The sequence below is a fragment of the Lissotriton vulgaris genome, chromosome 3_1 (assembly GCF_964263255.1).
Source record: "Lissotriton vulgaris chromosome 3_1, aLisVul1.2, whole genome shotgun sequence".
NCBI lineage: Eukaryota > Metazoa > Chordata > Amphibia > Caudata > Salamandridae > Lissotriton > Lissotriton vulgaris.
The window spans coordinates 1,340,585,192-1,340,608,626 of NC_141689.1; the positions used below are offsets into that span (position 1 = coordinate 1,340,585,192).

General features: G+C 46.6%; 1 protein-coding gene across 2 annotated transcripts in view; it reads right to left on the minus strand.

Moving 5' to 3' along the window:
• Positions 1–23,435, minus strand: part of LOC147727850 (CCR4-NOT transcription complex subunit 6-like) — a 1,257,974-nt gene that overhangs the window by 1,173,430 nt on the left and 61,109 nt on the right. For both annotated transcript variants that reach the window (XR_015309348.1, XM_086961812.1), the window contains exon 2: positions 2,987–3,108. Coding sequence is in view for 1 of the 2 variants with exons in the window: in XM_086961812.1 (XP_086817938.1) it covers positions 2,987–3,098 (112 nt within the window). In the remaining variant the exon portion in view is untranslated. The remainder of the gene's footprint in view (positions 1–2,986; positions 3,109–23,435) is intronic.

Below are 23,435 nucleotides of genomic sequence, written 5' to 3' on the forward strand. Positions count from 1 at the left end.
GGAAAGGATCTAGGTAAAATCCACCAGGACTTGATTGCAACCCTGGCAGACTTTTTTTTATAGTAGTACGCCTAATAAGGGTAACCAACGTAAAGAAAAAAAGCCCCTGATACAACAGGACATGGAGGGATGCAAAGAGTGCCCTGTTGTTAAGCCTTAAGCGGGGGGGACTAGTAAACGAATAAGGGAAACAAAGGTGTTTAAAAAAATTTATTTTAGCTGCCAAATCTGAATGGGAAATTGAAAGATGGCAGGCCATTAAGAATGCCTTAGACAATAAAGATACAAGAGACTTCTGGAATTTAGTTAAAACTGGAAACACTGAGGGCAGGTCTGCTATCGAGCCAAATATTGGCAAGGAAGTCTGGCGTGCTCATTTTAAAGCTTTGTATTCAAGCCTACACAATGGATCTAGTGAGATAAGGACATTGGTTAGCACCCAAACCTTTGACTTCCCCGGAGACATACCTCCTTGTACTTTGGCCGAGGTACTAGCGGCCCTGGCCAAAGTACTACCAAATAAAGCTCATGGGCTGGACAGGATCCCCGGGTACCTATTTAGAAACGAACAGGTAGTGTGGGCTCCAACATTCGGGTCGGATCCATCACTGGAGGTCTTGGAGAATTGGAGAAATACACACAATAGCATCCGATGTGTCTCCTTATCTAGACCATGACCTGTTACAATCTCAGATGACGAGGCTCCGCCATATGGGTGGGCTGATGGGATTCATTTCCTTTCATTTACACACATAGTTTTCTGACACATAGGCTTTTGCTTCTGTCTCCTTGCTCAGTCTTCGTTGCTTAGTGTAGACCACTACTAGTCTTCTGTTTTTTTGCTACATGTGAACTGGGGATGTAGACTGGTTTCTGTGGTCTCTAAATATATTTTCCCCTTGGACCCTTCCTGACTTGTTGTGTTACAGTGTGGGCTCCATACCTGCAGACTCTATTTAATGCTATCATTTATGGCATGCCACACCCCACAACTTGGGCAGGGGCTGAGATTATTCCTATTTATTACAAAAGGTTCCCCCTTAGAACCAGCAAATTATAGGCCAATTAGCCTTATTGACGTAACACAGAAGATCTTCACTTGAGTGTTATTAGGAAGACTTCAGGAATGGATAGAAGACCTTAATATTCTAACTCCCCTACAAGTAGGCTTTAGACCGAAAACATTGACCATAGATCAGTTGTTTAGACTTCAACTGATCTATTGGAAACACATAGAATTGGAGGGTGATAGTCTGTACCTTACATTCGTGGACCTTAAATCTGCGTTTGATATGGTAGACCGTGACCAGCTGTGTTAGGTCTATTGTTTGACATGGGAGCCCCACCCTACCTTTGCCAGCAGTTCAAACGCCTCCATGAGGGAACCTTTGCCAGGGTAAGATTCGGCAAGAATGGGGAATTAACAGCTCCCTTCCCCTTTGGAAAGGGTGTGAGACAGGGCTGTGTGCTCGCACCAACCATTTTCTCACTCTTCCTAAACGGGCTGAATAAAGATCTTCTTGCCGTCAAGGATATTGACTCCCCAAAACTAGCCAACCGCAAATTTCCCGCCTTAATGTTTGCGGACGACACCCTGCTCCTCTCTAAATCACCTATGGGGATGCAGCGTGTCTTAGAGGAACTTAGCCTGTTTTGCAAGAAGAGGAATTTGGAAGTAAATATAAAGAAAACAAGATATATGGTCTTTCATGCCGACTTTTTATTTATTTTATTTTTTTAAATAACTTTAAGATTTTCATATGTTTTCTGTAAGCATATCAGCATTTAAGTAAATCAGACAAAGTGAAGCAACAGCCAGCTTAGATAAACCTAAGAAAAGCTCATCATCTTGCTAGTCATCAACAATCTACAATCTAATCCATAAAACAGAGTTATATTTCAAACATAAGACAAAAAAAGAAACAAAAAGAGAACAAAAAAACACAGACAAAAAAGGAAGAAAAGAAAAACAGCATTTGAGCGGTGTTAACAACATTAGATTTCTCCTCAAATTAATCATCCTTTCCTTTCCATTTTATTAGAGGAGCCCAAATGCAATGTCCCAATAACTTCGATTTCCTACCCTTTCTATCATGCATTGCTCTCTCTATTGTATATATAGAGAGTAGGCGAGCCATCCATTGCTGAAAGTGGGGGGTAGGGGATCTAGCCAGGCAGAAGCAATTTTAATCCTCAACACAGCCATAGCGACAAAAAGAAACCGAAATGCGTTCTCCTCTTGGGTCACACGGCTTACTCCAAACAGAATTAATTCATAGGTTAATTTTATTTTAACCCAGAGTGACCGGTCTAGAAATTCCTTTCAGTAGCTCTTGCAGGCGGGGCAGGATGCGAACATATGAACCAGATCCGCATCCACTCCCCTCCCACCTGGGACAGGTTACACCAGATGACCCGCCCCACTGAGCGATTCAGCGAAAATACAGTTATATAATGCTGTACCTGAAGCCCAGCGGAGCACCTACTGATCCAGCTAAAGACCTCAAGAGTACACCAGGAGCAGTTCCCACTCGCTCAGCCCACTTGGCCTCCTGTTTAGTTAGATCATCTTGCTTTAGCCTTATTAATTCTGTATAACAGACACATGCACAACAGACACTTCCCATCCCTCTACCTCCCAACCCCCTCCTGACCAAACCTTCCCATTTTTCCAGTGAAAGTCTTCTGTTTGGCCTTGCCCTGAACCATACAACACCCACCCCTCCCAAACCCACACCTACCCCTTCCACCCTGCAACCGATCCCTTCCACATCCCAAACCACCCCTCAAAAGTAGAGGTTTCACAACAACAAAAAACACACTTGCAGTTCCAATTCCAACTAAGTTTTCACTAGGAGAAACAGAATATTTCTCCTATTACTACAGATAAGAAACATTGCTACATTCAGCCTTGATTTTTCAATGCTGGAGAACCATTTTCCAAACAATTGTTCCTGATAAAATACATATTTTAAACTGTACTCACCAGAGATTTCTAACTCTGCCCAGTGCGATTTCTTACCATCTGCCACCTCCTCTGCTGACATAATTGTGTAAATTCTGCGAGGATCTGGAGGATCATATTTTTCTTTTGGCATCCCTGTTAGTCTGGATGGGAAAATATGCAAATCATTACCAAAATGAAACAAGAGCTGCTCAGGAAAGCACTGCATCTGTTTTGTATGTCCCGAGAAGTATATAAACACTTTTGAGAGAATTTAAAATTCCAAATGCACATTATATTAAGAAGGAAAGTGACATGAATAGAAATGGTTTATAAATAACAAAATACTAATATTACTAAACAGTACAACATCTTAAAATGTTCTATTGATATTGTGTAACAAAACAAATGCCTCAAGGCTTTTTACAATCTACAAAGGCTGTAAGTTTATATATGCATTATTCAGCTGGAGTGTGGCATATACATTTATCCCCAACATAAACAAATTACTTTCATGTTAGGATCATTTCCAGTCTAGCAGAGCCACACAATATTTTTCTTAATTTATGGCATAAACATTACCGACTTCTTAAAGAAATAGGCAAGATCGAACTACTTTGGTAGAAAGTATTGGTACAGGAAATGAATTTATGGAAAAAGGTTGAAGTACAGACACTAATGATGGATTTAATTTCAAGACATATTAGCAAGATATCTGGGCCTTTCACACTTTATTGCCTTACTTCTCATTTATTTCTTTTTAACTAAAGCCATTGTAATTAGCATACTAACGGTTTGGTCTTGTGAACTTTAGTCTGGATTTCCTTCTTACTCCTGTCCATTTAAACTTCACATACTTTACCTATCTGCTGTAACTACGATGTTATTTGAACGAGTGGGAATTTTCCCTACATTTTATTTATACTTCTGCAGTAACTATATAACTAAACATTTTGGAACCCCATGTAAAGGTGGATATTGTTATCTTTGCCTATTTTAGTACTTAACTGTCCTATTCTGCCAAGCACATTTAAAAAAAGCTATTTTCGATTGATTTCAGTGGAAACCAACAGACAAATTCCTAGCTTCACTAGTTATTGGCTTTCTACTTGCTGGATGCATTCAATCGGTATACATAGCCTGATTTTCCACAAAGAATCCCCCTCGGAATTGTACCGTCATAAGGAGATTTCATTAAGCAAACTATGTGTATCAAAATACTAAACCAAGAACTATGTCTGTTTGAACTCTAGTACGATTCTTAATTAGAATTTGTTTTAGACCTTAAGCTCTACCACTCCAATAGTTCTACTTCGGACCTAACCAACATCCTTGCTAGCCTCAAAAGTTATGATCGCAGCCTCATGCTTTCAGCAACTCCTTTTTTCCCCTTGAAAGTTAATTCATAAAATTAAAATCATCATACAAACACAAAATCAATCAATCTTGGCCACGGAAAGTCATTACATTCATTACATAAATCATACATTATATCGAAACCCAATACATCAATTGAACCTCAGAGTTTGGCCATTTGAATTTCTAATTCATAAACTGCCATAATTTCCTTCCACCAATCCTCATAATTAGTGGAAGAAGCAGATTTCCAACTCTTGCAATCATCAGCCTGGCAATGGTTAAAGCATAGAAAGCCCCGTCTGTTACTCCTATACCTAGCAGAACCATTTTAAGGGAAAATGAGGCCCCTGTATATTGTATAGAGTCTATTTGCGAGAAAATAGAAGACCAGAATTCTTCAAGTTTATGACAAGTGACAAACATATGAAGATTGTCAGCTGCTGTTCTCGAACAGTGTGCACAGTAATGAGGTGTATTGTACCACTTGTTTAGAGGGGCTAATACAAAGAAGAAGCAATAGACCTGGCCTTGTAGTCTAATTGGTGAAATAACCCTACAAAAGCGAGCAAGGCTACTAGCCAGCTCCTGGTCTGTAACATGCTCAGTTACACTTATAGACCATTTATCAGTCCATATTCCTAGGTCACTTGATCAGTGTTGCACCAGGCATTTATACATCTCAGAGATATTAGCTTGACGATTATAAAAGATGAATTGTGTGAATTCTGACTGAACCAAGGGAGCTGTAATACGAAGCCAAGAGGTCTAATTTGTCAATATTTCGAAGAAATTAAAATTCTGCCTTAAAGTCGGTAAACAATTTCAACCCACATTTATCAAACAAATCCCCAAGATTCCTAACTTCGGCCTGACTCCAGGTATCAAAATACAGAGTCATAAAGCACTCCGGTAGTGCAGGGTTATCCAATAGTGGAGTATGGTCATGAAGAAGAAGAAGAATCCTCAAGAACCTCCGAACATTCTTCCAGATCTTGGTAAAAGCCTTGTTCGGCTTCAATCTGACCTTCTTGAAAAATCTCTCCCTGTTAAATTTACTCCTACTTATGCAGGGATTTTTCATGATGACGATGGCAATGAGCCAGTAATTGGAATGAGAGTTGTGAAGTAATCAAACCCGATTAGCGATACTGGCCCAATAACAAAGAAGCCAATCCGGAACTGCGATCTACCCCTGAATGTAGGTAATTTTAGGAATTTAAGAGCACCAAATTCTTTCTCCCCTTTCCAAATAAATTGAGTTAGTGTGGAATTTAATTGTTTGAAATATTTGTGAGGGATATACAACGGTAGTGTGTAGAACAGATAAAGAATTTTTGGAAGGATATTCATCTTAACTAAGTTAATTTGGCCAATTAGAGAAAAGGGCAAACACATCCACTCGACCAACTGTGTCTTGATCTGTTGTAGTTGTGAAATATAATTGTACTCATATGAGATTGTGGGAGCAATAGTGATACCAAGATACCTGGCTTTAGTTATCACTCGAAGATCAGAACAAGTGGTGCCACCTACCATAAAAAGTTGTGGGCAGGGGCGTGGCTAAGATGGCGGCTCGGTAAGACGTGTCTCGCAGAGGCTCCCCAGGCCTGATCCCCCGCCAGGGAACCCTGCGGACCTTCGCCCTCACCGAGCCGGCCAGCAGCAGCGGGCAAGAACCGGGAAGCAGTGCGGCGTCGGAGGAGCCGGCGGCGAGGCTCGAAGCTGCCGCAAACCGCAGATGCACGGAGCTGCCTGACGGCGAGGGGCTAGTGCGGGCGGCAGCGACCCGAGCGCAGGGGCCGAGCGGCCCGGAGAGACCCCACGCGACACCTGGAGCCGGCGTGTGAGAGAGTCGGGGATCCCGACAGCGATTCCAGAGCCCCGGAGGTACCGCCCGGCGTCACCAAGCGGCGACCGGCGCAGGCAGGGGAGAGGAATCGAGGCGCCGGGTCCGTCGGCCCCAGACTTCTACGCGAGGCCCCGGCGTGGGCCTAGTGGAGGTGAGCGCCGGGAGCCGGAGACGCCTGACTGCGGCTGGAGGGCGCAATTGAGGGAAAGCGGCGCTGCTGCCGAGAGGTGGGTCGGTCCTAGCACGGCGCTACTGGTGCAGGCCGTGCACCGGTGAGGACCCCCGCGGTGTCTAGGGGGGCAGAGGGGAGCAGGCCGGCAGCAGCCGATCACGGCCCAGCGGCCTGAGTGGAGCCAGGTCAATCGGCCTACGGGACAACGCAGGGCCCCGGCGTGGGCCCAGTCAAGGAAGCACGGCCCGGCTGTACAGCGGGCCGGTGGGGCATATCGACCCCGGGCAGTAGAAGGGCTTGGCGCCCATACGGAGAAGGTGAGCGGCGCCCAGGAGGCGGCCAGGACGCAATTGCGGTCACAGCGGGAGATCCCCCCCCCCCCCCCCACCTGGAGGCACACCTGGCTGAACCGCGACTAGGATCTGGGAAGGCCTGAGGTTGCGGAAGGCCCTGGGAAGGGGAGTACCGAGCGAGTGGCCAGCAGCCCGGGGACACCGGGCGGGAGCCAGCCCTATACCTCAAACGGGAGACAGCAGTGGGGTCGAGGCTTGTGGCCTAGGGAAGAGGCCCCTGGGACACGATACCGGCCTTTTCAGACGACGGTCAAAGCACATCGGAGCACCCTGCCGAATCACACGGAGCCCTGACCAGGCTGAGGCCCACGGCTGGGATAGCCATGGCGAACCGGAAAGGGAACCGCACCATCTCAGAGATGCTGGCCAAGGGACCCCCCAAGCCCGATAAAAGCCCAGACAAACCGGCGCAGAGGCCCCCCACCGGGGGGGAAAGATCTACCAGAGGGCGAGGCGCCAGCGACCAAGGCGTTCATGGAATCCCTCTTCGCCTCCCTAAAAGACGATATTCAAACTTTCCGGCAGGAAATGACCGGCGAGCACAAGGAACTCCGGCGAGACGTCGACGAACTGGGGGAGAGAGTGGCGGCCAACGAGCTCTCGGGCCAGGCCCGTAGTGAGGAAATAGAACTCCTTCGGCAAGAGATCACCCGTCTTCATGATCAGCAGATGGATCTCCAGACCCACACGGAGGATCTGGAGAATCGCTCCAGACGCAATAACATTCGAGTCCGGAATGTGCCGCCCAAGGCGGAGGGGGAAGACATGGCGGGATACCTGCAGGCACTCTTCCGGATGGTGCTGGGGGAAGGAGAGGACTTCGCGGTTCGGATCGACAGAGCTCACCGTGTGGGCCCGGCCCGCCGGACCCAGGGCCCCCCACCGGACATTTTGGCCTTTCTGCCGGACTATCCCTTGAAGGAGCGCATCCTGAGAGAGGCTCGTCACAAGCAACCCCTCCGCTTCCAAGATCACAATGTGGAACTTTTTCAGGACTTGGCTGCGTCCACCCTACAAAAGCGGAGGGCGTTTAAGGTTGCCACTACTTTCCTGCGCAAAGAGGGGGTCCCGTATTCCTGGGGACACCCGTTTCGCCTGGTCTTTAAGTGGAAGGGCGCCCTCCACCAGCTGCGTTCCCTACGAGACACATGTGAGGTGCTAGGCATCCCCTATGAGGTCCCACAACAGGACGACATGGCGGACCGGCGGTCCTCTGGGGCCGGGACGAGCTCCCCCGGGAGGTCGAGGGACGGATGGCAGGCAGTGCGGCGGGACAGGCAGCGGAAGAAGAAGCCTCTCAAGCCCGATCCGGACACGGTGGCCTTGGAGCAAGCTGCAGCAATCCAGGAAGTCTCCAAAGACACAGGCGCTGCCCCCTAAATGGATTTTGGTGAAGGTCGACATCAGATAAGTTTTGGCTCCTGGATGGGGGGGGTCGGGGGGCCATGAGCCGCCACTGCCACACACCCACTCATTGACTCATTTACCACAGGCCTAGACTGTCTCATGATTGGCCTGGGACAATGTTCACCAGTTGGGGGGGGAGGGGTGCAGGGGACTGTTGGGGGGGGAGTTGGGGCTCGGGAGGTTGGGTGGGGGGGAGCTCGGTGTGTTCACTATCGAGTGGTGTTTGGTACCAGGGGTTGGGCTGGTTGGAGGTCTAGGGCAAGGCGGAAGGGATGCATGCGTACTCATGGCTGCTGACAGCATACGTATCCTCTCACTTAATGTCAAGGGACTCAATAATCCCATCAAAAGAAGGGCAGTCATCTCCTTCCTTGAGCGCTCGGAGGCTGAAATATGTCTGTTACAGGAAACGCACCTGTTGGCGAAAGATTGGCACCGCATGAAGGCTAGGGCCTTCCCCCACCAATTCTACTCCGCGACTGGCGAAAAGAAAGCGGGTGTCGCTATACTTTTGGCCAGGCACTTCAAAGGGCGGGTTGGGGATAAGGTGGCCGAAATCAGGGGCAGACTCCTAGCGCACACGATACATGTAGGTACCTCCTCCTTCACGCTGGGCTCCATTTATGCACCCAACACCAAACAGGAGGTTTTCTTGAAAGGTGCGCTGTCTGAAGCGCTCTCGGGAGATCTGCGACTGGTACTAGTGGGAGGGGACTTGAACCTGGTCATGGACAATGAGAAGGATAGGTCTGGGAAGAGGTTTGGGGACTCCGGAGCGCTGTCAGGGACAGGGGAGCAGTGGTTAAGGGACAGGGGGCTCACTGACATCTGGCGGGACATACATCATACTGCCCCGGGTTACACCTTCTACTCTCATGTGCACCACACGTATGCCAGACTAGACCACTTCCTGGGCTCGGACGACATACTTCCCATGGTTCGGGACATTGACATTACGCCGGCGGCACTTTCAGATCACGATGCGGTGACCCTCCAACTGGCCGTCCCACGTTCCCCTCCACATAGGGGCAAGTGGCGACTCAGGGAAAATATACTGGCACGCAAGGGAGTTGTGCAGCAATTGTCCCAGAGCATCACCACTTATCTAGACCAGAACGACACGGGAGAGGTAACCCAGGCGACACTGTGGGGGGCGCTGAAGGCGGTCATTAGGGGCGAAATCATGGCGATCGCCGCGGCGGAAAATAAGGAGCGAAAGGATCGGAGACGGGACCTGGAGACGCAGGTGCTAGATCTGGAGCGGGTCCACAGCCGGACGGGAGCCCCCCGGATTTGGCGCAAGCTGAAAGCGGTCAGGGCGCAACTGGCGAGTCTAGACCTGGACAGGGCGGAATATGCGGCACTCCGCCTCCGCCACACGTATTATGTGGGGGGAGACAAGACGGGCCGCCTGCTGGCCAGCAAACTCAAGGCCAAAACCGTCCGCTCGCAGATCCCTGTGATTCGCGGGGACGATGGGGGCGAGGTCCGAGAGGATGACCACATAGCGGAGGCATTCCGGACTTTCTATGAGCGGCTGTATGCCGCCGATCACACTGTGGGTGAGGAGGAGGGGAAGACCTACCTGGAGTCGATGGAGGTCACTGCCCTTAACGATGTGAACTCCGCAGCGCTTGATGCTCCCTTCCGCCTGGAGGAGGTCATAGCGGCCATTGCCCGTCTTAAACCCTTGAAGGCTCCGGGCCCAGACGGTTTCTCCGCGGGCTTTTATAAAACCTTCTGCCCCCTCCTGGCGCCAGTCCTTACAAAGCTATTCAACTCATTCGAGGGCCAGGGCTCCATCCCGAGGGAGATGTTGGAGGCAGAAGTCGTGGTCCTTCCAAAACCGGGCAAAGACCCCTCACGCTGCGCGGCGTATAGGCTGATTTCGCTCCTCAACGTGGACCTTAAGCTCTTCACAGGCATCCTGGCCTCCCGGCTGGGCCCGTGCCTGCCGGGCGTTATCGACCCTGACCAAGCGGGCTTCGTCCCCTCCAGGCAATGTGCGGATAACACAAAGCGCATTATGCATGTCATAGACAAAGCATACGCCAACGCCTCGGACGCAGCACTGCTCTCGGTGGACGCCGAGAAGGCGTTCGACAGGGTGGACTGGAGGTTCCTGGAACAGACGCTGGTCAAATTCGGAGTGGGTCCGCGATTCCGCTCCTGGGTGGCGGGATGCTACGCGTCCCCGAAGGCGACCATCAAAGTCAACGGGGTCAGCTCTAAGCCGTTCGACATCCAGAGAGGCACGCGGCAGGGCTGCCCACTCTCGCCGCTCCTGTTCGCCCTTTATATCGAGCCATTTGCCCAGCGGGTTCGGGACAACCGCGCCATAGCCGGGATCAAGTTTGGAGGAGTGGAGCAAACCATCAGCCTCTACGCGGACGACATTCTGGTGGCGGTGGATAACCCTCGGGTCTCTCTGCCGGCCTTCCTATCGGAGATGACCGCGTTTGGGGCAGTGTCGGGCTTCAAAATGAATGTCCAGAAGTCCGTCGTCCTGCCGCTAGGTAGCAACACCCGACCAGCTAACAGGGCTTCGTTGCACATAGGGGGGCTTGAGGTCAGCACCACCGTGCAGTACCTGGGGATAGACCTGACGCCGTCCACCGTTCAAACGGTCGACCTGAACTATACCAAGCTGCTGTCGCGAGTCCAGGGGGACATTGCGAGGTGGAGGCAACAGCCGCTTTCGTGGCTGGGCCGGGTGGCGGCCATAAAAATGTCCCTGTTGCCCAAGATCCTTTATGTATTCCAGACCATCCCGGTCACTCCCCCATTGGGGATGCTGAAGAAACTACAGGATGCCCTACATCACTACGTATGGGCGAATAAAAGGTCCAGACTGCGACGCGACCTGGCCACAAGGACGACAGCGGAGGGGGGGCTGGGGGTTCCGGACCTCAGGCGCTACTTCCAAGCGGCTCAGCTTAGATTCCTACTGGAGTGGTCCCGACCGACTTCGGAGAAGCACTGGTTGTTCCAGGACAGGGCCATGGCGGGCATGCCCCTCTGGAAGGTTCCCTACCTGGCGCGCCCAGACAGACCACCGTACCTCAAAAGATCCCCTATCACCAGGACCCTTTTGCAAGTGTGGGATGCTACCGCGGTCCCAAGGGGCCTGACGACCTTTCCCTCCCCCATGACGCCTCTGCTGGACAACCCGGCGTTCCCCCCTGGCAGCCCCACGAGCTCATTCCCACAGTGGCGACAATCCGAGTGTCGCTCAGCGGGCCACCTCTTCGATACGGAGGGCTTCATGACATGGGACGCCGTGACCGCACACTATTCACTGGATAAGCCACTCCGCTACCAGTACTTCCAGCTTAGGCACTGGCTGACGCACGCCGATGTGGCGCCTTTGGTTGGACGCCCCCTCACCCCCTATGAGCGTTGGATAGTGACCAAGACATCGGACACAAGGTCCATCACGGAATTATATCAGATGCTGTCCCCTCCCCCCCCTTCGGAGAAATCTGCTGGGCAGAGGCGCTGGGAGAGGGAACTGGGGCGCGCTCTTTCAGCTAAAGAATGGCGAGACGTATACCACCGTGCTCATCATACGGCCAGGAATACCGCTAGCAGGGAGGCGGCGGTCAAGATTGCCTACTACTGGCACTTGACCCCTGAGCGTCTACACCAGGGGAATCCGAGCAAAGACCCTAAATGTTGGAGAGGGTGCGGGCACACGGGGACCATGCTACACATCCTGTGGGACTGCGCCGAGGTACAGGAATATTGGACAGCGGTACTCAAGGACATAGACACTCACTTTGACACCGACATTCCACGATTCCCAGCTTATGCTGTTCTCGGGCGGCCGAACGACCTGACGTTCCCCCTCAAATCTATGAGGGGAAAGCAGATGGGACTGGCAATGGGGGCAGCGACGCAGCACATCTTGTCACTCTGGGGGTCCACTAGGCAGCCCACACACACGGGGTGGTTACACCGGTTATGGTACATCATGGGGATGGAAAGGATACAGGCCTCGCTTACCCAATCCTCCGAAACCTTCAGGGCAACCTGGCGTCCACTCATCTCTCTACTTTCCCAGGAATTTACGGAGCTCACATGCCCGAGGTATCTTCGGGTCCTGAAATTGGCGGAGGGGTTTAGAGATGAAAAGACCAGAGCGGAACACAAAGTCTAGCCTCTACACAGTACAACCAACATAGGCGCTACTAGGAACACACCGGGCGGGAGGGGGGAGGGTGTGGGGGGGCCGGGGGGGTAGTTGACGGGGTGGGATACAGTTGGGGTGGGGTGGGAGGGAGGGCCTGTTTGGGAGTTGGTGGAAAAGAGTTCGGATGGCCGCAGGGGGGCGTGCCCCTCCGCCAAGCTAGCATACTCGGGCGCCCGGACTTGCTTCACCTCATGGACACTCAGAGGGGTGCGCTGCTGGGTCGGGGACGGGCGCCATGACATCGCTTTTTGTCTCTTCATATATTGTATGTATAACATTGCTTTGTGGAACTCAATAAAAATACATTTGATCAAAAAAAAAAAGTTGTGGGCATTAATTTAGAACCAGAGATTTTGCCAAATTCTAAAGCAGTTTGTTCAATTATGCTAATTGTTGGGTCATTGCTATGTGGAAAAAAATATCATGTGCATATACAGCCAAAGGAGAAGCCAATGCTAAATTCGGATTAGTGGAGATCTACCTTCGTAAGAGCTTAATATAAAGCTCCATATATAAGTAATCGAGGGCGGGCATGAAAGAGCAGGCAGACCTGAAGAGCACCTCAAGTAACAGAAATGCAGGGAGTAAGCTCCTGTAAATATTAATACGAGCCTTAGGTTATCGATATATAGATCAAATCAATTTAATACAATTTTGGCTATTATTGAATTGTGCTAGTAGTTCCCAGAGAAACTTCCAAGAAACCTTGTCAAATGCTTTCTGAGCATGTAATAGTATTATATTCAAAGGTTCTTGCAGAGATTCAGCTCGGTCATTCAGGGTAGTGATGAGGTTTGAAAGCGCAGTTGTGTCCTCTGCCATGAATGAAGCCATATTTTTCTGGTGATGTAAGCCAATAAACAAACTTTTTGATCAGATTAGCCAGCACCTTTGTAAAGATCTTTGAATCTGTATTAAGGAGTGAAATAGGCCAATAAGAGGTACATTCGGAAGGGTCCTTATCTTTTTACAAAAATATTATTATTGTGACTTCATTCCAGGAGGAAGGGGTACAGCCCGAAGTCCGAATTTCCTTAAACACCTCCAAGAAGAATGGGGTAATTCTAAATACCATAATCCTGTAGATTTCGGACAGAATATAATCTGGTCCAGGGGCTCTCTTGCCGACAAGTTGGAAATTATATCTATAACCTCTTTTTTTGGAGAACTCCTCACTAAGCATAGTATTATCCCCAGTTTCCAGTTTAAGGGTCTGAGGAAATACCGAATGACTTTATGACTGCTCTCTGAATTCTCCTGATAGAGTCAAACATAGTATGCAGAAAACACCAATAGAATATCGGAGCCTTGAGAGCAAACCCAGCCAGCCTTGTCCCCAATTTGAGTGATAGCAATTTCGCCATGTCAAGCTTGCTTAAACATGCAACAGCTTCCTGGAATTTTAATCTATTTCACAGACCAAGGTTCGGGTTTGAAAAACTTTTTCATTGATCTTAGCAGTTAATAAGCCTCGTAATACAGCCACATAAGCCCATGATTTTTAGGTCTTGCGCCTAGCGTTGCACTGCGCAGAGGTGCTTCGTGCAGCGCGAGGCATTTAGTAATCAAAAAACGGGGTTTCAGCAGTGACCTAGGAATCGCACACACTCGTGAGATTCCTTTTGTGCTACCCTATTGGTCTTTGCGTGCGTCTTTTTATAAAAGACTGCATGCAATTGGCCAAAGGTGGGCGCGTTGCTCTGCCCACTGCCTATCGGTGTCTATTATGAGCATGGTGCGCGTAATAGACACCAATAGGCTGTCACGTGGTTTCAATTATCGTGCTCACACACGAGCGCGATAATTGAAAGCACGGCTCCTGTGGCGCACACGCACCACTCGCGGGATTGTTTCATTTTCATTTTTGGATCCATTTCTCTGGGAAGCAACGGAAGGAAAGAAGCGCCAAGTCTTCACTTTTAATTTTAAGTATGCTCAGTTCGCCCTGCCCAGAAACAGAAGTCTTTTATTCCCCCTCCAAAGCAGACCCCCTCCCACCTCTCACCACAGCCTGGCCAAGCCCCTGTATTTACTTATGATTGGCGGTGCCTGCAGACCCCACCTGCCTCCCACCACAGCAGGGCCAAGCGCCTGTATTTTCTTATGATCTGCGGTGCCTGCAGACTCCTCCCGCCTCCCAGCACAGCTGGGCCAAGTGCCTGTATTTACTTATGATCAGCGGTGCCTGCAGACCCCACCCGCCTCCAACCCCAGCCTAGCCAAGCCAAGCCCCTGTATTTACTTATGATCGGTGATGCCTGCAGACCCCTCCCGCCTCCCACCACAGCTGGGCCAAGTGCCTGTATTTAATTAAGATCGGCGGTGCGTGCAGACCCCTCCCGCCCCCCACCACAGCCTGCCCAAGCGCCTGTATTTACTTATGATCGGCGGTGCCTGCAGACCCCTCCCGCCTCCCACCACAGCCTGGCCAAGCCCCTGTATTTACTTCTGATCTGCGGTGCCTGCAGACCCCCACCCGCCTCCCACCACAGCCTGACCAAGCGCCTGTATTTATTTAACATCAGCAGTGTCTGCAGACCCCTCCCGCCTCCCACCACAGCCTTCCCAAGCACCTGTATTTACTTATGATCAGCGGTGCCTGCAGACCCCTCCCGCCTCCCACGACAGCCTGCACAAGCGCCTGTATTTACTTATGATCAGCGGTGCCTGCAGACCCCCACCGCCTCCCACCACAGCCTGCCGTAGTGCCTGTATTGTCTGGCTTGGCTCTAAGAGCATACACACATCACCTCCTACTTGTTGCTACTTTACACAGGCATAATCCTGTCATTTTAATGGCAGTCACGCACTAAGTGATTCTCAAAAGATAGGTGGCAGGTTCTTGCTTTGGGTGGTCTTGTCATGGAGATTTTGGGTTAATAGAGTAGCCTATGTGGAAAAAACATTGGTGTCATCTCTGGTAATATGCAGGGTGCTCCTGTCCTGACGTTATATATATGTAGCAACACTGAATAGTAGAATGATGCGAAAAAGACAGAGATAGAGACGCCCATAAACCTACGATCGTGAGCATGGTTTGTAGAATGTATGTTTTACAGTAGAAGGCAGGGTTTTATTTTCACATTTGTATAACAGAGGGGTGCACTAATTGTGTTGCAATGTTGTTGGTGTGCTTTTCCATGGAGTCGAAAAAAAAATTGGTGAGAGACTTATTTCTGTATGCTCATATGAGAGTGAATGACTGTGTCTGAAGAGGTCCTCTATTAGGGAGCAGCCAGGTCCTTACTGCCGTCATCATTCACAGATGGTCTTGCGTGTGTCTTATCTTTGTAAGGAAAATGTTCCAGAATTTAGAGGATGAACACTTAGTCACAGGGAGCTGGTGACTTGCTTGGGGAGCTGTAATGAATGATGTGATGCAGGTGTAGGTGAAATGTTTGGTGGCTGATGCACTCTGTATTCTTTGTTTGCTTCGGAGCAGGCAGAGCGATGCACACATGAAAGCGTTTCTTCTGCTAAATAAACTGTGCTGACAAGGGACACTTGTAGGCAATGGCTAAGCGAGCTGAAGCACAAAATATGCAGCTACGTGAAACCTCGGGATAGGGCGCTTCACACAAGATGTTCAGTTGGGGTTAGTGTGCAAAGGTGGCGCTTGATACGATGTTGGTGGCACAGCTCTCAAAAGAGCTTCATGGAGGGAAACTGTTTTCAGAGTTTTAAGAAGGGCAAGGCTGATGCCTGGCTTCCACCATCATCAAGTGCTACTGTTGTTGCATAAAGGCCACAGCTGCAGACTTTGAAGGTGGAGAACCAGGTTCGAGTCTCTGCATCGGCTCAGCATCCTGTGATTCTGGGCAAATCACTTAATCTCCCCTTGCCTAATAAACAAGCATTTGCAATGCAATAGGTCTCGCATTATTAAAGTTTGAGCTAGTGGTGTTGCATTATTTAGCAATGCCAATAGCTCAAACTTTAATAATGCGAGACCTATTGCATTGCAAATGCTTGTTAAATATGTTTCTTGTGCCACCCCTGAACGGGACACGATCTGTGCAATATGGAGCTTAATTAAAGTGTTCGGCTGCCTTCCAACAGAGCCATCTGCTGTGTTATAAGAGTGTGAAATCTGGGAAATAAAAGTTTTTGTCATGCTTCTAATAAGCTTTCATAGTATCCCAGACCATAAAGGGATGAGCTGAGCCTTGTTTAATTGAAATAAATTCATGCCTAAGTGTGCATAAATATTGAATATATTCAGAGCAGTCTGGAATATATTTCGTAAAAAAAACAGCCACAAGAGTTTAGTTGCTTTCCCATTACACCAGGTTAACGGAGTGATCGGAATATAGAGGAAGCAACATTTCTGTGGAATAGAAGGATTTAATATAGCCACTAATCAAGCAGAAATCTATCCGGGAGTAGTGCCTCCGAGTTCTAGAGAAGAAACTGTATTCCCGGGTAATGGGTTTGACTTTTCATATATCAGCAAGACTCAGGGTGCGCATCATGTCCAGTATACTAGACCAAGTTCAGCTTATGTGTTCTATGTGGAACTATTAGTGTGAGTCTAGCGCATTTAAAATATAATTTAAGTCGCCAGTTGTGGGGGGTGGGGGGGGGGGGGGGGGGTAATGGGTTCTAGTTAACACACAGTTTAGCATTTAGAACTCCTGCATGTTTTTGATCACCGCATGGCTGTAGACCTGACCAGTCGCCTCATGTTATAGCCTCGTCAACATGTTAATTCAGTGAACTGTGGATCCATTCTGCAGGGCAAAAGAGATGAACTCTGTTATCTATTTGAGTCTGTCTCTAAGATTTAGGAATTTGTGTAATAGGTTACCTCCGCCAATCGCTGCCAGTGTTTTTTTGGTTACAAGTTTTGAGTATCACTTTACTATTGACAGGGCTCGAAAAATCATGAACCTGCAGGTATAGCAACTTTAATAATCTGCTCGACCGATCTATAATGTACTTGCCCGTGACCTGGTCCCAACGTGATTGCCACACAGTTCACTTTACAAAATCCTTTAACTTCAGTCACAAAAAAATAAGTTCATGTGGGAACACAAACGGACTTTTGACCTGTCTCTGAAAGTCGGGCAAATAGGACAAGATAACAATTTAAAGGCATCTTAATTGCTCGTTCACTTCGTGAGCAAGCAGTACACCTGTTGTCAGCTCGCCAGAAAGGGTGAGAAGGCCCTAAAATTAGCTCGTTCTGGCTTTCCATAGCGAGTGGACTTTTCGAGCTTTGATAAATTAATGACAACTGTTTATTTCATTGGGGTTGTACAGCGCTTCAAGCACTGTAGAATGTACTTTACGACGTAATTTGTGGCCGAGCTCTAGATTGTTCCAGGGGCACTACAGATCCTGGGAGGGTACTTGGATGGACAAAGTGTACTATATTTTTAATATAATTTGTGCACTACGTATTCACGTGCAAGTTAAATGTATGCTGATGGCTGTATGATTCTGAAATCAAAACAGATTTGAAAATAAGAAAAAAAAGTCACCAGTTGCTATTATAGGCAAAGTGACATTGCTCAGCTTCAAATTAGCGAAAAACGTGGGATTCTGAATATCAGTGCATACAATGTAACCAAAATACAATGACTACTACTCACCTGATCCACTATTTCCCCCCCCCATGACCCACCTACCCTTCCGGTATACTTTGAAGTGTTAAATCTTAAGAGATTAACTGAAAATTATAATAGAGACCCCACTCTGACCTGTGGTCTAATTAGTGTGTGACACCAATTAGATCGTGTATTCTCGGTATAATATACCCTCTACAGCATTTAGACATATTGTGAATTTCAGCCTGCTTCTTAGTAAGATGGTTCTCCAGTAAAAACATTTCCCTTCTTCCTCCTCCTTTTCAGGCCATTGATGTTCCAAGATAAAATATTGGCCATTATCCTGGTCACCTTTCTTGCTACCTGTAGCCAATTTAGCGGACACTGCCCTATTTCTAGGTTTTAAATATTCATAAACTCCCTTTTTTTGGTTTGACCCAGCCACTCTTCATCGACCCTCTACTCCCCATTCCCCTTCCTCCCCCTCCACACCCACCCCAAGGCCTCCAGGTAGCCCCAGCAATGCTTGGGGATGAAGAGCCCCTTCCACTGTATTTTTGGGAAGCCACTCCTGACATCCAGGCAATTGTAGAGTACCATATCCTTCTCAAGGAAATAGTCTCTGGAATAAGTGCAAGCACCCTTCTTCCCTCAAATTTCTCCTCATTGTTGCGCTCTTGAATTATGCATCAAAATCAGAGGAATTTATTTTGATGCAAATTCATCTTATAAAAACTGTTGGATTTGCTCTGGTTCAGAAAATATAGTAAATTATCCTTTCCAATTGATTTTCAGAGAGGAACCCCTTGTAAAAGAGACTAGAATTGACAAAGCCTTAAACCTGGGAATGAGAGTCCTCATCTCTCACATCCTAGATGCCATCTCGTAGGCCAAGTCCTGAAATATGGAAAAATAATAGCCCTCTGGTACAGTGAATCTCCTCCTCTCCCTGGCAAAAGTTAGTATTCTCTGTTCGATATTAACGTCCTGAAAGTAGACAATTATGGGGTGAGGTCTGTTTCCAGCTTTATATGGGCCCTTTAGAGCCCTGTGTGCTCGTGCAATGGTCAGTAAGTCAGCAGGATTGTGTACACTGTTCTGAGAGTTGCAGAGAACAAAGTTAGAAATAAGCTGAGCAAGACATTTAATCATAGTGCGATCACTACCATCTGCTGACTCTGACCCTTGTGGCACTCCCACCAAGCACAGGTATGCTCTGCTACATTGATTCTCAAGCTTCTCACATATACGGTCAGGAGTTTTGATTTGATCTCTCATAGCCTCTTGTTTCTTTACAACCTGAAAAGATACATTCTCAAAAGTCTGTAGCTTAGTTTTGATTATTTTGATAGTATTAACAAACTTAGTTATTTGTTGCTCAATAGAGAGAACTTTGTTGGAGAGACTTAAAGGCGTGCTAGACATCATCTAATGATCACAGCTATTTGCCTCAGCTCCCAATTCTAATCAGATATTTTGCCTCCCTATTTTGAGTTTTCAGGTTGATGTCTGACTGATCAAAACTACGGATTGAATATATATTTGCTCATAGCAAAACCTGTACAGCTACAAAATAGCTGCAAAATTTCACACTCCTCAGACATCTGCACAAGATTTCATGTAATAAATACAACTCGTTAAATGAAGTCTTCACTTAGAAAGCAGTTGCATTTCATTTCTAAAATGGAATTCTTAGGGAAGATGTCCGACTGATTATAATTACGGACTAAATATACATTTACTAGTGGCAAACTTACATTGCTACAAAATGGCAGCTACACTGCCCACATTTTTAAAGGCATCTGTTGCAATGAACCCAGGTGTGCAAAATTTCATGTAACGAGAATGGCTATTTAAACGCAGTCGAAAAGACGGACTCTGTTTTGCTGGTGCAACTGTGCACTCGTTTATTTGTTGACAGGCTACAGGACTCTAAAGTATGGCGAGTTATATGACAATGTCAATAAGATTTTAATCTTCTAGATAACAACGGTTTACTTAGACTTTGACCAATAAAAAAGCTAGCCATGTGGAGAATGTCTTCTTGGCTCGTAATTCATTTAGCCGTGACATTAATTTTTCTTGTGTTTTTGCCTAGTAGTCGATACAGATTTCTCTTGAGTAAATGCTTATTAGTCAAGTTTGATGTTCAGTTGATAAGTTAATATTCTCTCTGCACTTGTGAAGCGGTCGTCTAGCACTCGCCACTATTATGCCTGATTAACAGTACCTGCGCATTTTAGAGGAGGTAATATCTTTTCTGCAGTATGAAGGGGTCATCCTGGACTCTTAGACATTATTTTGGATTTATTACAATTACGGAATAGATGCCCCACCTTTATTGTCCCAATAGGAATGTAATCATGATATTTGACATTGTCTTTTTCATAAGGTGATTGGTTTTGAGGGGCTTATTTGCAATGTAAATTATTAAACTCTACGATAAATCTTATTTCAAGCTACATGGTAAGCGTTGTTTCAAGTAAATTAATATTTCCGCTGGGGAATCTATTGGGATACCTAATCATGTTCAGAATGTGGTGATTGGGGAGCACACTCGGCTCAGTCGCAATAATCTCATAATCACAGATACGTTGGGTCTTTTTTCTGATATGGGCTCTTATACCATCTTGTTTATCCTGGACCAGGTTTCAATCTTTATATTTATTATAAAACTATTGATTCTACTTTAGCAGAGACGTTTTATTCTCACGCTTTGGTGTTCTGTTGATGTTTGATTCGATTTTCAGTCACTTGTAATAAATAATGTTTATTTCAAAATTCACAATGTGTCAGGGTTTCTTTTCGGTTTCACTCTATGGGGATCCCAAACGCCAAATCTTACTTTATTCCTTAAAGCTTGCTTAAAGTTTTGTTTAAACAAGAGATGACCTATTGTTGAGTTCAGCTCAAATGAGAGCCATGAACACAAGACCTTGTTATACCATATACGCACAAGACATCACTTTACATTGTGTATTGAGAAACAAGATGATTCTCTTGTAATGGGTTGAGTGACTATAGCAGGATGCACAAAAATAAAGACCTTTGTTTTGCACCAATATTAGTAGCCCAGAGATGAATTTGGAATTTACATTCGGTAAATACTTTTCTCGCCTAGATTGCTTTTTGCATGCGTTATTAACTAGTGATGTATGTAATTGTGGCACATTACTCATGCACTGTTTGTGTTTTTTAGCTGTATACATTTATGTTCTGTGTCAATTTAAAGAATGGTTTGTTAAATGTTTTCAACGGCCCTGAAGAAGTCCCAATGCTTTGGGACGAAACGCATTGGCTGTGTTTGTTGCTTTACAGAACCAGCAAATAAAGAATGATTTTCATCTACAAGAGCAAGCAGTTTGTGATGTTTTGTCCTTTAGGATAAAATGGTGATGTTTGTCTTCTTTTGGTATGAAAAATGCCATTACATTTTGGATTGGGCCTTATTCCTCATTAAATGTTTGTTTAGGAGTTCTTCTCCCGCCAGTAGCTTTTCTTCCCTCTAATTGTGATATATAATGTATAAAAATGCAAGAAATACAAGTCACCGGGGGTGAAGGGAGGGCGCAATTGAATCTACAGCACTACATGACACAAACAGATGCTTACACAGTAAGTAACATTCACCATATGGTGGCATGTGTAGCTGTAGATATGCACGTTTACCATAAAATAAAAAGCAGTCCCTAATGTAAGCAGTAACTAACTTGTGCCAGGTGTATTTGTTGAAATAATGTATGTAGTACTGCTCAACAAACATTTGCTTGTTGTCTTGCCAGAACATCTACACAGTTATGTTTTGTAAATGTATGCTGTATAGTCCATTTAGCTGCTTTACATATATGTCAGCTATTCGAATAATTCCTAGAAATGCCATAGAAGCCTCTTTTTGCATGTAGAGTGGGCTTTTGGTGCGATAGGAAGAGGTATTTTAGCTGAAGCATATCAGGAACGGATAAATTCCACTATCCAGCGTACAATGCCTGAACTGGTAATCACTTTACCCTTCTATGGTTTGGAGCACACCACAACTAATAGTTGAGTCTTCCTAAACAATTGTGTTCTGTTAGTACATTAGTGCTACATTAGTGCTCTTTTAATATCCAACATGTGTAAAGCTCTTTCTGACAATGAGTCTGATTTAGGAAAAAATTCAGGCAATTCAATGGATTGACTCATGTGAAATTGCGATACTACCTTGGGTAGAAATTTAGGATTAGTTCTTAAGACTACTTTGTTTTTATATACTTGGAAAAAAGGTTCCTCAAAAGTTAGTGCTTGAATTTCTCCTACTCTAAGTGAAGTGATTGCAATGATAAAAGCAAGTTTCCAAGACAAATTTTGTGAAGGAGATTTGTGCAATGGTTCAAATGGTGGGCCCATTAAACGTGTGAGCGCACTATTATGGCTCCATATTGGTGAAGGAGGAGCTCTAGAGAGAATAACTCTTTTTAATTACAAAAATTCTGAATATAGAGTTTTGCTCTCTATTTTGAAGGTACGCAGCTATGGCTGTAAGATGTATTGTTATAGAACTAAAAGCTAACCCTGCATTTTGTAAATGAAGTCGGTAACATAAAATGTTTTGGAGGTGATACATTTAGTGGGTCATTATCTTTTGAGGAACAACAATGAACAAATCTATTCCACTTTGCTACACCGCATGCCACTGTTGTGGGCCTTCTTGCTTCTTTTAGGATAGCCATACATTCTTGTGGTAGATTTAGGTATCCAAATTCTACCACCTCAGGTGACAAATTGCAAGATTGACTGATCTGGGATTTGGTTGTCTAACTGCTCCTTGGTTCTGAGTGAGTGGGTCTTGTCTGTTGGATAGTTGTTCATGTGGACTACTGATAACTCCAGTAATGCTGTGTACCATGGTTGCCTAGCCCATGTGGGAGCAACTAGGATGAGTGTCAGGGATGTCTGCCTCAATTTCTGAATTCCAAATGGAAGCAGGGGGAGAGGTGGAAAAGTGTGAGCAAATATCCCTGACCAACTGATCCACAGGGCATTGCCTTTGGACTGTATATGTTGTAATATGGAGGTGAAGTTTTGGCATTTTGCAATCTCTGATGTTGCAAATAGGTCTATGTCTGGTTGTTCCCATTGCTGGAAGAATGGGTATAGGACTTGTATATCGAGTTCACACTTGTGGACTTTTTTGTGTGTCCAGCTGAAGAGATCCGCCAATTGGTTGTCACTCCCAGAATGTATTGTGCACATAACTGAATGTTGTCTTATAGAGCAAACTCCCAAATTGTCTTTGCTAGGAGACACAAATGTTTTTGCAGAGATTACATGGTAGTCATGTTGTCTGTTTTGATTAGGAATACTTTCCCTATTAGGTGAGGAAGGACAGCTTTGATGGGTAGATGAACTGCTAGCAGCTTTAGGTGATTGATATGTAAAAGGGATTGATTGTGTGTCCAATGCCCATGCACAGTTTTTTGTTGTTAGTGCTTTCCCCATCACGTCATTGATGCGTCCGTTGTTATGGTTATTTGCGAAATTGAGTCGATAAACGGGCGTTCCTATAAAAGTCTTTCGGAGTTCCACCATTGCAGAGACTGGCAAACCTGACGGCTCATCACCACTAGGTCC